This window comes from Ornithorhynchus anatinus, chromosome 11, assembly GCF_004115215.2.
Source record: "Ornithorhynchus anatinus isolate Pmale09 chromosome 11, mOrnAna1.pri.v4, whole genome shotgun sequence".
NCBI classification, from domain to species: Eukaryota; Metazoa; Chordata; class Mammalia; order Monotremata; family Ornithorhynchidae; genus Ornithorhynchus; species Ornithorhynchus anatinus.
The window spans coordinates 10,855,947-10,870,340 of record NC_041738.1 but is presented as its reverse complement, the minus strand read 5'-3'; the positions used below and the strand labels follow the sequence as shown (position 1 = coordinate 10,870,340).

Sequence of the window (14,394 nt, the reverse complement as noted above, 5' to 3'; positions counted from 1 at the left end):
CCTGTAAAATGGAATTAAATCTCTCTCCTACTTAGATTGTGAGTCCCATGTGGGACAGGGACTTTGTCCAATCTGATTATCTTGTATATACCCCAATGCTTAGTACAGTGTTTGGCACATGGTAAACACTTAACAAGTACCATGATAATAATGACATTATAAAGCTCATTATGGACAAGGAACGTGTCTGCTAATTCTGTTGTACACTCTCAAGCTCTTAGAACAGTGCTCTGTCCATAGTAAGTGCTCAATAAATACGATCGATTGATTGATTGATAACTCCATAGACAACTTCAAAGCGGTCAGTGGTAGACCTTCTGGACACAAAGGGTTTTCTCCACATCATATCCTCCAATGACAGCGCACTTAGGTACTTACAACCATTTGTAGCACTTTTGTACTATCCTTTCCCTCACTCAACTGTCCAACCAATTATTTACTCTCTTAACAGTCTTTCCATTCTCTTTTCACTTCCAACTGTAAATTATTCTGAGTCTGTCTCCTATTAGGTTGTCAGCTCCCTGAGGGTTGGAATAGTGTCTTCCACATGTAGTTCCATGCCCTGACCTCTGTAGGGACTCAGTAAATAGGATTGATCGATTAATAATAATCACAGCCCTGTTTCCCAGAGTCACATGATCAGCTCTGATGTCAAGTTGTTTTGTAATGAAATAACGAGAGATGGAAATCCAAAGAGGAAAAGGAGAGAGAGATGGAAACCCAAAGAGTAAAACGAGAGAGATGAACTCATACCCTCTGGGCTTCTTAATGGGAGGGGTTTGCGGGAAGGGAGGGAAGTAAAGCTAATAGGGGTCTTGGAACTCTCAAAGGAAAGAGTTCAGGGCCCCACAGCAGAAGTTGATATGAGAGGGAATTCAGAAAAACCCTCTCCTATTCGAGGAAGATTTATTAATTTCAGAAAAATAATTATGGCATTTGTTAAGCACTTATTCTATCCAGCCTGGATTACTGTATCAGCCTCTCCCAAGTGCTTAGTTCAGCTCTCTGCACACAGTAAGTGTCCAGTTAATATGACTGATTGATTGACTCATTGATTAAGCACTTAGTTCAGTGCTCTGCACCGAGTAAGTGCCCAATTAATTTCATTGATTGATGAATTGATTAAGCACTTACACTATCAGGGCTGAATACAAGGTTATCAGAACTGATACATTCCTTGCACCACAGAGAGTTCACAATCTACCTAATCCCCATTTTGCTGATGAGGAAACAGAGGCTCAGAGAGGCTAAGTGATTTCCCCAAGATCACCCAGCAGGCTAGTGTCTGTGAGCCCGTTATTGGGCAGGGATTGTCTCTATCTGTTGCCGAATTATACATTCCAAGCGCTTAGTACAGTGTTCTGCACATAGTAAGCACTCAATAAATACTCCTGAATGAATGAACAAAGACCCTCATCAGCATTATCCCTTTCCCCAGTGATGGGTCTCTGATCCACTCTTTAATAATCAGTCAGTGGTATTTACTGAACATTTATTGTTTGCTGAGTACTGTACTACATGCTTGGGAGTGTACACTATAACAGTTTTGGTAGATGCGTCCCCTGCCCATAGTGAGCTTACAGTCTAAAATCTAAGTGATGCTTAAAACCCTTTAAAAAATAGTGAGGATGTCAAGTCTCAAAGCACAGAGCAGTTACTAATAGTAAGCTTCACTCACTCCTGGCCTAAAAGTTACTTCTCAGGAGGTAGCTAGACACTTTGGGTGGAGCATTGTCAGCACCAGTATTCACTGAATCAATCGATGGTATTTATTTGGAGATTACTACTTGCTCAATTAATCAATTGAATTTATTGGACTCATTATGTGCAGAGTGCTGTACTAACCATTTGGGAGAAGAACAAGAAGGAGAAGGAGGAGAAGGAGAGGGAGAAGGAGGAAGACGAGGAGAAGAAGAAGGAAGATTATAGTACTTGTTAAGTATTTACTATGTGTCAAGGATTGTTTTAAGTGCTTGTATGGATACAAGATAATCAGGTTGGACAGTCTCTGTTCCACGTAGGGCTCACAGTCTAAATAGGAGGGAAGTAGGATTTGATTTCCATTTTACATATGAGGAAACTGAGGCACAAAAAAGTTAAGTAACTTTTAAGGTTACACAGAGACCAGTGGCAGACCTGGGATTAGAACCCAAGCCTTCTTTCTGGACCTAAGCTCTTTCCACTAGGTAACACTACTTCCTTAATAGGGCCTCTCTGCTTCTTCTGCTCTACTAACCAATCGATGGTATTTATTGAGTGCTTACTGTGTGCAGAGCACTGTACTAAGCACTTGGGATAGTACACTCAGTGGAAAGAGCATGGGCTTGGGAGTCAGAGGTCATGAGTTCGAATCCTGACTCTGCCACTTGTCAGCTGTGTGACTGTGGGCAAGTCACTTAACTTCTCTGTGCCTCAGTTACCTCATCTGTAAAATGGGAATTAACTGTGAGCCTCGCGTGGGACAACCGATTACTCTGTATCTACCCCAGCGCTTAGAACAGTGCTCTGTACATTGTAAGCGCTTAACAAATACCAACACTATTATTATTATTACAATACAACAGAGTAGGTTGACACATTCCCTGCCCATAATGAGTTTATTAGCCTACAGAGTGCTCTGCCCTCTCTCTCCAATTCTATCTTCAGATCAAGTTCTAAGTAGCCAACTGGGAAATAATTGTTCACGGTGATGATGCTGATGAGAAAGTCTCACACTTTTATTTCAAAGCTCCCAATCTTAGAAGGGGTGAAAATAGTAACTAAGTCTTTCCCCACAGATGAACACTGTTCCTCCCATTGTATTATTCACCATCTGGAATGCTGCAAAACTGCTGGTTTCCACCAGAGAGAACTTTTCCGAATAACAGGTTTTCCCATTAAAGAAGGTTTCCTGCTATTTGATGAGGTGGTCTAGTGGAAAGAGCACAGGACTGGGAGTCAGGAGATCTGGGTTCTAGTTTTGGGTTCTGGCTTTGAAATCTGGGTTCTGGCTCTACTAATCAATAATTATGATATTTATTAAATGCTTATTATGCATCAGGTACTGTACTAAGCACTGGGGTAGATAAAAGATAATCGAGGGGACACAGTCCCTGTCCCACATTGGGCTCACAGTCTTAGTCCCCATTTTATAGATGAGGGAACTGAGGCACAGAAAAGTGAAGTGACTTGTCCAAGGTAACACAGCAGACAAGCGGTGGAGCCAGGATTAGAGCCCAGGTCCTTCTGACTCCATGGTCTGTGTTTGATTCCCTAGGTCACGCTTTTGCCATCTGCCTGTCAGTGACCTGAGATAAGTCATTGATCTTTTCTTTGCCTCAGTTTCCTCATCTGTAAAATGGGAGTCAAATTCCTGTTCACCCCACCCCTAACTCCTGTTAGACTATGTGAGCCCATGTGGATCCAATCTGGTAATCTTGTATCTAGCTCAACGCTTAGCCCAGTGTTTGGTACAAAGTAAATGCTTAACATATTCCCCAGTTATTGCTGAATGTTTAATTCCATCAACTCACCCTAGGATTTCCTAGAACACAAGCCCCTTAGATCATTTTACACTCTCTCTCTCTCTCTCTCTCTCTCTCTCTCTCTCTCTCTCCATCTCTCTTTCCTGGGGGGAATTCTTGCTTTGGTCTCACTTGCTGGAGATCCAGTTAAGCAGGCCTCAGACCAATGATGGAGAAGCAGCATGGCGTAGTGGATAGAGTACAGGGCTGAGAGTCAGAAGGTCATGGGTTCTAATCCTGTCTCCACCACTTGGACAAATCACTTCACTTCTCTGTGCATGTTACCTCGTCTGTAAAATGGGGATTGAGACTGTGAGCCCCACATCGGACAGGGAGTGTTTCCAATCCGATTTGCTTATATCCACCCCAACGCTTAGTAGAGTGCCTGGCTCACAGTAAGAGCTTAACAAATTATTCTCAATTTGGACTAAACCCTTAGGAGAGTACAATACCACAGAGTTCTCAATCTGAGGGTTGGTTTCTGAACAAAGGCTAGATAACCTAATTTTACCCAAATTACTCAGCATGGTGTAAGCAAGTGATTAGAGATGAGTAACCTAGTTTATTCATTTGTAATATTGATCCAAGGAACGTCTATTGAATAACAGATCTGACTAACTTCATCGCAACTCAAAAGGATGTGTCAATAATCCCTGGAGTCTCTACCTGGCACTTGAGTCCAAGGTTCCCGCCTGTCCTGCTCTGTGCCCCTTCTCACACTCTTTAAACTCTCCTCTGCATCTTTTAAAACCATTCCCTGTTTCCCTGTAGCTCCTGGGCACCCTTCCAATCACCTGCACCCCCAGAATTAGTGCCACAGAGGAGGCTGGTGTCATAAAGTCACATCCAACGTGCTGTAAAGCTGAAACAGGGGAAATCTGGACAGGAAAGGGCCTGAATTTGAAGCAGCTGAAGCCAAAGACTGTCAGGATGTGCAATTTATCCATGAGCAGACTTTCTTTCTAGAGTAAACTGATTCCTCCAGCTCTTTATTGTGTTTTTTGTTAAGTGCTTAGTGTATACCAAGCACTGAACTAAGCCCTGAGATAGGTACAAGATAATCAGTGGACACAGTCCCTGTCCCACAAGGGTCTTATAGTTTAAGTAGGAGGGAGAACAGGTATTGAATCCATACGTGTGTATATATATATATATATATACACACACCTAAAATGCCATTGTGCATAGCAACTTTATGAACATATTTTCTCCAGAACGTCAATTCTTCTGCCATATTCTGTAACCTTGCTAACACCTCTTTCATTATCATTGTTAGGGTTTCTATCCATCTAGCTACTTGTCTGCCTCTTCCATGTTTTCCTTGGACTTTTCCTAGCATTAGTGTCTTCTCCAGAGAATTGGTCCTCTTGATGAAGTCTCTAAAATATGCTAATATAAATTGAGCTATTTAGCCTTCTAAAGACCACATTGGCTTAATTTGCTCCTGAACCCGTTAGTTTGTTTTTTGTGCACTCTGTGGCATTTGAAAAAGCCTTTTCCAACATCACATTTAAAAAATATTGGTGCTCTTTCTATCCTGTTTTTTTCACTGCCCAGCTTTCAGATCCATACTGTATCACTAGAAACACCTTAGAATTTACAATTTGTATTTTTGTGGCAGAGCATCCTAGTCACTTCACTTCTCTGTACCTCAGTTACCTCATCTGTAAAATGGGGATTAAGACTGTGAGCCCCATGTGGGACAACCTGATTCCCCTGTGTCTACCCCAGCACTTAGAACAGTGCTCTGCACATAGTAAGTGCTTAACAAATACCAACATTATTATTTTACAGTTGAGGAAACTGAGGCCCAGAGAAGTAAGTGACTTACCCAAGATCATACAGCAAGAAAGGGGTGGAACCAAGATTAGAATCCCATCCCTACTTCTTCTCCTAGGCCACATGTCTGCCTTCGTATAGTAACTGTCTCCCCCATTTAGACTGTGAGCCTATTATTGGGCAGGGATTGTCTCTATCTGTTGCCACATTGTACATTCCAAGCTCTTAATACAGTAAGCACATAGTAAGCACTCACTAAATACTATTGAATGAATGAATGAACCCACACCCCTTAAAAGGGGAAGTGAAGAGATTTGGGATGGAGTGTGAGCTAGTGGAAAGAGCCCAGGAGTGGGAGTCAAAGGACCTGGGTTCTAATTCTGACTCCACCACTTGTCTTTCAGGTGACCTTGGGCAAGCCATTTCACTTCTCTGTGCTTCAGTTTCCTCATCTGTAAAATATGGATTCAATCCCTATTCAGCCCCCTACTTAGACTGTGAGCCCCCTGTGAGACAGAGTCTATGTCTGATCTGATTGATTTGTATCTATCCCGGTGCTTAAAATATAATTTGATACCATAAAAAAAAGAAAATTAAGTACAGGGTTTGGGGATGACAGGGCAAAGCTTCTGCCCCTTAGCACTAACTCAAACAGCCCCAGCACCCTTGAGGAAGATGGCGAATCACCCGGCAGCACTTCCCAGCTGGTGTAAAAACGAAAGAGCTGAGCTTCTTAGGACCCAGGTTTTCGGTAAGAGTCGACAGCAGCTGCACACCAGATCTCCTTTGGGGGTCTGCATGAGATTCTGTCTGCGGAAGCCAACCCCCAAACCACCTAACCAAAAAAGAAGGAATGTGGCCTAGTAGATAGAGCAAAGTCCTGGGAGTCTGGGCTGGATTCTAATCCCGGCTCTGACCCACGTCTGCTGTGTGACCTTGGGCAAGACATTTCACTTCTCTGTACCTCTGTTATCTCATCTGTAAAATGGGGAGTAAGACTGTGAACCCCACATGGGACTGCGATAGGGCCCAATCTGATTAACTTGTATTTACACCAGTGCTTAGTGCTTAGCAAATACCATTGTATGCGTGCGCCTGTGTGTGTGTGTGTGTGTGTGTGTGTGTGTGTTTGTGTAGTTAGTTACTTTTGCCTGTTAGAGAGTTTCAGATCTTGGCAGGGGTGAGCCTACTCTACTATTTGTTTATATTTATGTCTGCTCCCTATCTAGACTAGCAGTTCCTGGGGGTAGGGATCGAGTCTACCAACTCTGTCGAGCTGTTCTCTCCCAAATGCTTAGTACAATGTTCTGCACACAGTAAGGCTTCAATAAATACGATTGATCTATTGATTGATTGAAAAATAAGTCTGGCTCAGAGACATTGGAAGGCCGAAATTCTGCACCTTGTGGGTGAGGAAAGTATCTGTCAACTCTACTGTTGTACTCTCCCACAGTAAGTGCTCAGTAAACACCATTCATTGATTGGACCGACCTGGGTGTGCAGGGATCAGTCCCTGTGAAAGAAACCAGGTGTCCTTGTGAAAGAAAGCAGTTGTCTTTGGCACCCTGAAACTAGAAGAGTTGAATGAAAGATCTCTTCTCTACCCTGGAGTACCTCCACCAAGGGACACATATCAGAGTTCGAACCCTAAACCTCTTCACTTTCCCTGCTCAGATCACTGATAGCCCAAGTCAGATCGGAAGCAGTATGACCCAGTGTCAAGAGCAAGGACTTGGGAGTCAGAGGATGTGGGTTTTAATTCTGACTCCACCACTTGTCTGCTGTGACTTTGGGCAGCTCACTTAACTTCCTTGTGCCTCAGTTACCTCATCTGTAAAGTGAGGATTGACTGTGAGCCCCATGTGGGACAAGGACTGTGTCCAACTCGATTACCTTATTTCTACCCCAGTGCTTAGAAAAGTGCTTGGCACATAGTAAGCACTTTATAAGTACCATCAATATTATTATAATTATCAGAGGAGGGGAGCCCAGCTAGGGCATCTAACTAGGGTATTTATTAAGTGTCTACTACATGCCAAATGCTGGCTCACTGTGGGCAGGGAATGCGTTGTACTGTTATACTATCCTCTCCCAGGCACTTAGTACAGTGCTCTGCACCCTGTAAGTGCTCAATAAATATGACCTACTGACTAAAAGTTACAGGATAATCAGATCGGACACCATTCCTGTCCTACAGGGAGCCCAGTCTGAAAGGGAGGGAGAGCATCCAGTAAGTCCTCGGGAAAATAGCACTGACTGATAGATTGTCAGCAGATAGTGTACTACCCCCAGCTTAGTGCCTTGTCTTTAAGGCATTCAGTAAATTCTCCTCCCCTACGTATCTTCACACACATCTCCCACTACCACCCAGTTTGCACATTTTGATCCCCCAACACCAATTTGTTCAGGGTACCTTGCTCTTGTCTCTCTCCATCCATCCTTTGCCCAGGGCCCTCCTTTCTGGGTCTCCCTCCCTCTTTGTATCCAGCATACCTCTCCTCTGCCCCACCCCCCTTTAAAAACCTACTAAAATCTCTTGTCCCCTGGGGAACCTTCCAAGACTAATTTCTCTTCTCTCCGACCTGTTTTCCCTCCCTTCTGCATCACCTAGGCACTTAGTCCCACCCCCTAAGCACTTAGGTACTCACCTCACTCCTCACCGCCAACACTTACGTCCAAATCCTTATTCTCGGTGGCTTCCCCTATCTGTAATGTACTTTAGTGTCCATCTCCCCTGTTAGATTGGGAGTTTCTCAAGGGCAGGGATGATGTCTACTAACTCTATTGTGCTCTCACAGGCACTTAGTACAGGGCTCTGCCCACAGTAAGGGCTCGAAAAATGCCTGTGATTGATGGACTGCTTTTACAGATGAGGGAGCTGAGGCCCAGAGAGAAGCAGTAAGGCCTACTGGATAGAGCACTGCACTGAGAGGTAGAAGGACCTGGGTTCTAATCCTGGCTCTGCCAATTGTCTGTTATATGGCTTTGGGCAAGTCACTTCTCTTCCTCAGTGCCTTAGTTACCTCATTTGTAAAATCTATCAATCAACTGTATTTACTGAGTGCTTACTGTATGCAAAGCACACAATTGGGAGAATACAGTATAACAATATAAGGAACACATTCCCCGTCCACAACGAGTTTATACTCTAGAGGGGAATTAGAGGGGGATTAAAATGGGGATAAAGACAATGAGTCCCATGTGGAATATGGACTGTGTTCAATCTAATTAAGCTTGTATCTACTCCAGAAGTTAGTACAGTGCCTGGCACATAATAAACTTTTAACAAATGCCATTTTTTTTAAAAGTGACAGGTCCAAGGTCACCTAGCAGGTCAGTGAAGTGACAGAGCCCAGACCAGAACTCACGTTTCCTGACTCCTGGTTCTGTGCTCTTTCCACTAGAACATGCCTCCTCCCATCCAGGAAGTTTAAGATCATGGTGATAATAATAATAATATTAATAATAATACCATTTTCTAGAGAAGCTGTGTGGCCTAAAATAAAGAACATGGGTCCAGGGGTCAGAGGAAGTGGCTCTGCCACTTGTCTGCTGTGTGACCTTGGGCAAGTCACTTCACTTCTCTTTGCCTCAGTTCCCTCATCGGCAAATGGGGATTCAATACCTGTTCGCCCTCCTACTTGGACTGTGATCCCCAGGTGGAATCTGATTATCTTGTATCTACCCCAGAACTTAGTAGTGCTTGGCACATAGTAAGCACTTAATGAATATCACAGTTCTTATTCTTATTATTACTCTTATTATTACCATGTTCCACACATTCTGCTAAGTGCTGAGGTAGCTACAAGCTCATCAGATCTGACCCAGGGATTTTCCCACAGGGGCTCAGAGTCTCAGAGATACAGGAGCAGAGACGGTAGGGGGTGTGATCTTGAAAGACAGACTTGCAGTTCTAGGGGAAAGAGACTGCCTGAAAGCATGTCACTAAATGACCACCTAGGGGATTATGGCTTTATATTCCGGATCTTGTTAATTGCCATCAGAAATACTCCAGAGCCTTGAACGGCCTGCCTTTCCCATAACACTTCCCATAAATGGCTGAATGAATCATTGCCACTGGGAGCCAGGGGTCGCAGAGGCTGTGAGGTGAGGGAGCTGGGGCCGGATTGGGGGGGTGGGGGTAGGTGGAGGGTAACTGTTTTTGAGAGAGAGAGATCAGTGAACACCCTGAGTCCCTGGACCCATTTCAGATTTAATCAGGATTTTGGGGCACTTCCTCTCTCCCTGTTTCTTTTTTTTTTTCTGTTTTTTTTTTTTTTTACCTTCTAAGGTTGGAATTGGATTCCTTCCCCCAGGCGGAGTTTAGCCTTTCCTCAGTTTTCATTGCTCACACAGCTCCCGGTTGGTATACATGTGACTTTGGCTCCCCTCAGCCAGCCAGAGAGGAGTTGACGGAGACCAAATCCACCCGGTGCTCTGCTTCATACTTTCCTCCCCTCTGGCTTGGGTCTCTATTCCTCCTCCTTCTCTGAGAATCCCAGTCCCCTCTAGCCTCATTCACTGGCTTGGACTGGTGATTTGTCTTGGGAAAAATTGCGCCTGAGAATAATAATGGTGACATTAGTCAAGTGCTTACCATATGCTAGGTGATGGGGTAGAGACAAGATAAACAGACAATCATCTCGTGGCAAAGAGCAGTTAGGCCCTGGCCAGTCGGAAGTCAGAGAAGCAACTCAGGTGGATCCCAGCCCACCTAACCTGCCTGGGAGAGGGAGGGCGGGACCCATGATCCCCATCAGACCCTGAGGTCTTCGCCCCAAACAGGGGACGGAAGGGACTGGATGCCTGCTTTTGCTGTTTGTTATCTCATCGTCCCCTTGGCCAGGATGGGAGTTGTTGATTTACAATTAGAAGCAGCAGGCTTTCCCAAATATTAATATTAATCACCATAAGACTGAACACATGAAAAGAGCTTTTCATCTTCAAAGCACTTTACTGACATTAAATCGCTTCACCCCACCCTTTTCCCAGTCTGGGGAACACAGGTAAACTGAAAGGAAGTAGTCCTGGCCAGAGAGGTGCACAAAAGGGAGGGTGCTGTCTGCAGAGAAGAACAAAGCAAGGCCTTCCAGAAGCCTGGGTGATGGAAGAGTTCCAGGGTCAAAACTTGGGGGGACTCAGACAGCGCTTTCAGAATTATCATTCAAATGTGCACTTCTTGCTGTTTAACAAACTCCCTTTCTTTCCGTTTCACCCCAGGGCCAAGGAACCAAGTTGAGTTTGGAACAGAAAGAAGATCCAGTTATCCCCACGCTGGCTGGATTCTCCATGCTACTGTCAGAGGGATCCCAGAGCAGATGTAGCCTCAGATTAGGAATTGAGATGCTCAATGAAAACACAGATTGTTTCAGATTTCCGAATCCTACTGACAGCTTCTTTGGAGGTGTTAGGCAACTGTGGCCCTGTCCGAGGGGTGGGGTGGGGATACAGCATATTCCTGTCTCCCCTCTCTCCACCAGAATACTCAGAGCTCTGATCTCTGGGAGCTGGAATGGGGGAACCAGAGGGAATCAATGAAATCTACGTTTAGCTTGCAAGACTGAAAGCCGGTGCAATTTCCTCTCCAAAGAAGAGATTCATAAAGCGGCCAAACAAAAATGTTAAACAATAGCACAATTGGAAGAGGAAGAGATGAAGAGAGAGATGCAGAAAGAGAGAGAGATGTACTGTTACAATGAAACAGAGAGAGGCAGATGGAGTCACAGAGAGAGTGAGACATGAGGCGAGCAAGAGGAGAGAGTGACAGAGATGCAGAGAGAGACCGAGAAAGGTAGGGATACAGAGAGAAATGGCCCCGGAGACATACGGAGAGAGGGAGAGAGACACAGAGACAGACGGAGAGGAAAGCTTCGATCTTTAAATTCAGCTTCATTTCCCTAGAGAAGGTCCAGTTGTGCCCAGTAAATTGGCAAACCTCCCTGAAACATGTTGAATTTTGCTCTTAAGAGGAAGGGGAGGGCAAACACAGACAAGATTTGACACTAGGCAAACAAGCTTCTGAGTTTGGTTTTCAGTAACATGACCCACAGCAACATGCAAAACCCCTCTCGTCCCCCCTCACCACCCACCTCCAGCCATTCCCAAAGTTGATCCAAAGCCAGGCTGAGAAGTTTTCATCAAAAATCCATTCCCACTTACTGCTAGCCAGAGGAACAGAGGAAAGCATGTGTCCCAAGCTTCGCACACTTGTCTGCCGTCTAGCTCCAACTACCTGCAGCAGGAATCCGCTGTTCGGAAGCTAAAGAGGATGGAAGGACCATAATGTTCCTAATAGATCTGCCTCCATAAATCGGGAGGTGTGGTCAAGCTGCGAGATCCTGAGTGTGGCTTCTGACATCACAGCAGCCCCAGCATTAGCAGCAACAGCAGCAGGGGACTGCCCAAGACCCCCTGGCTGCCTGTGGAGTCATTAAGTAGCCTTCCAAACCCCAGAACCGGGACTCGTGGAGAAATATCTCTGCAGTTCTGCTGGCCAGGAGCTTCTTCTATACCAAACGGGAGCCTGTCGTAGGCAGGAGATCATCTGTACTCTGTGTCACTGACCTTCTTCCAGCCCCAGATCTCAAAGCACCTTCCCCAAGAACTCCTGGTTAACCCTCAGGAACTTCCCCAGAAGTTTCCTCATTGGAATTAAGGGGACACCCTGGGATGGAAAGAAGGGAGTGTCAGGGCTGGAGGAGATAAAAATAAAAATAATAATAATCATGGTATTTGTTAAACATTTACTAGGTGCCAGGCACTCTTCTAAGTGCTGGGGTGGATACAACCCAATTAGGTTGGTCGCAATCCCTGTCTCATATAGGACTCACAATCTTAATCCCCATTTTAGAGATGAGGTAAGTGAGGCCCAGAGAAGTGAAGTGACTTGCCCCAGCTCACACAGCAGACACTTGGTGAAGTCCAGATTAACTCGCCACAGCAGTGGCATGGGAGAGAGTTGAGAGCAGATACTGTGTGGAAGAAGGCAATGGTAAACCACTTCTGAATTTTTACCAAGAAAATTGTACCAGGAACATTATGTGGATACACTACCAGAATGAATGAAGATGAAAGTGGGGCGCTCTGGGAGAGATGTGTCCATGGACTCACTATGGGACGGAGATGACTCGACAGCATAAGATCAGACAAGAATGACAGATGTGTTTTAGCACAAGGTGTCTTTATATTTATGTAACTGGGCCTTTTCAATTGTATATTCAGTGATATAATTGGATTACTGGGTTAGCCTCTCCCATTAAAGTGTAAATTCCCTGTGGGCAGGGTGAAAGGATGAACCTCTAGACTGTGAGCTCACTGAAGGCAGGAATTGTGTCTGATGCTATTATTGTACTCTCCCAAGCACTTAGTGCAGTTCTTTGCACACAGTAAGCACTCAATAAATATGAGTATTAATAATAATAATCCATCAGATGGTCAAAGCACTGGAGAAATCTATTCTGTTGGTTTCTCCCGCAACCAACAGTTTTCCCAAGTTGAAGAAAACCAGGAGGTACAGATTTTTATTCCCTGTGCATGGAACAGTGAATTGGGATCAGATTCCCTCTCCATCTCTTGTCTACTGAACGGATGTCCATTGGAAATGCCGACAGGCTGGATTCTAGCCTGGTGCTAATTGAATCCTCAATGCTGACTGGCTGCTCTGTTGCTCCCTCTGCCCTCAACCAACCATTTCTAGCTCACCCCTCTCCACTTCTCACCCACCCTACCTGATTCCACATGGCTTCTGTCTCCAACATAAATCTTCTGGCAAAAGTGGGGGATGGGTCTTGGTTCTGAGGTTTGAGGACTGAAAACCTGCAGGGAGGCACTGAATGCAGTGCTAGTGGTTTGTGTGGTGCCACTCGCATGCCATCTCCCCTGCCAGTTACTTTCCCACTGGGGACTCAAGTGCAACAAGCTAGTAGGCGGGCAGGGGTGCAGCACATTGCAAAGCACGCATGAAGGTGTTTGTCCACATCTAGGGACAAAGTGAGCACAACATAGGGCCTGGCAGACGGTTGGGTTGGTAGCCGTTGTGGTATTTGGTAGCCATACCAGGCACCGATTTTTCAGGATAACTGCAAGGCCCTTCCATCCACAGAACACCAGTGATGATTCTTCAGTCAGAAACCTTCACCCCTTGAAGGCACAGGCAGAGCCGAGACGAGAACCCAGGGGTACCAATTCCCAGGGCCTCATTCTCTCCACCGGACCCCCTGCCAAACAAGGCTCATCAGCCTAACTATAATAATGATGGTACTTGTTAAGCACTTACTATTCAATGGGGTAGATAAAAGATGGTCAGGTTGGACACAGTCCCTTTCCCACATGGGGTTCACAGCCTTGACCCCCATTTTACAGATGAGGAGGGAATTGAGGCACAGAGAAGTTTAGTGGCTTGCCCAAGATCACATAACAGACAAGTGGCAGATCCGGGATTAGAACCCAGGTCCTTCTGATTCCCAGGCTCATGCTCTATCCACTAGGCCATGCTTCTCTAGGTCTACAATCTCAGTGGATCAGTCAAGGATGATGAGGACATGTGGGTGAGATTCAAACACAAATACTAACAGTCCCTACCCCCTTACCATCAGCAGGGGAGGGAACAGGCTAACATAGCTGAACTAGAAGAGATAAAGGGCTACAAAGCAGGAGAGAGAAGAATTTAGGATTATTCATAAAGCTGTTCCCTGGAATAGATCTCTCCCACTTCCGAGTCTAAACCAAATCCTCTAGCTCATATCGCAGACAAGGGGAAGAGAGGATTGTGTGTGCATCTGGATCGCAGGCATTGGAGCTTCTGTTTGCCAGATTTCCAGGGGAGAAACTGGATTTGGGGCAGAATCATTCAAGAAAATTGAAAATGCTATCCCAGGAGGGCTCAAAGTGAGCTTTCCTTTGTCTTCGTGGAGGATGAGGGCCGGGGAAGGGCTTGTGGGATGCATGGCCTAGTGGATAGAACACGGGCCTGGGAGTCAGAAGGTCATGGATTCTAATCCCCTCTCTGCCACTTGCCTGCTGTGTGACCTCGAGCAAGTCACTTCACTTCTCTGGGCCTCAGGTCATCTGCAAAATAGCAATTGAGACTGTGAGTTCCATGTGGGACTGAGTC

The 14,394-nt window shown here is 45.3% G+C and overlaps 1 protein-coding gene across 2 annotated transcripts in view; it reads right to left on the bottom strand.

Moving 5' to 3' along the window:
* ETS1 (ETS proto-oncogene 1, transcription factor) overlaps positions 1-11,500 on the bottom strand; it is a 162,424-nt gene extending 150,924 nt beyond the window's left edge. Inside the window, exon 1 of one of the 2 annotated variants that reach the window (XM_029075408.2) lies at positions 11,442-11,500. In XM_029075408.2, the coding sequence (XP_028931241.1) occupies positions 11,442-11,469 (28 nt within the window). In that variant the 5' untranslated portion in view covers positions 11,470-11,500. The remainder of the gene's footprint in view (positions 1-11,441) is intronic. The other variant, XM_029075405.2, reaches the window with a different exon arrangement.
* Positions 11,501-14,394: the final 2,894 nt, after the last annotated feature.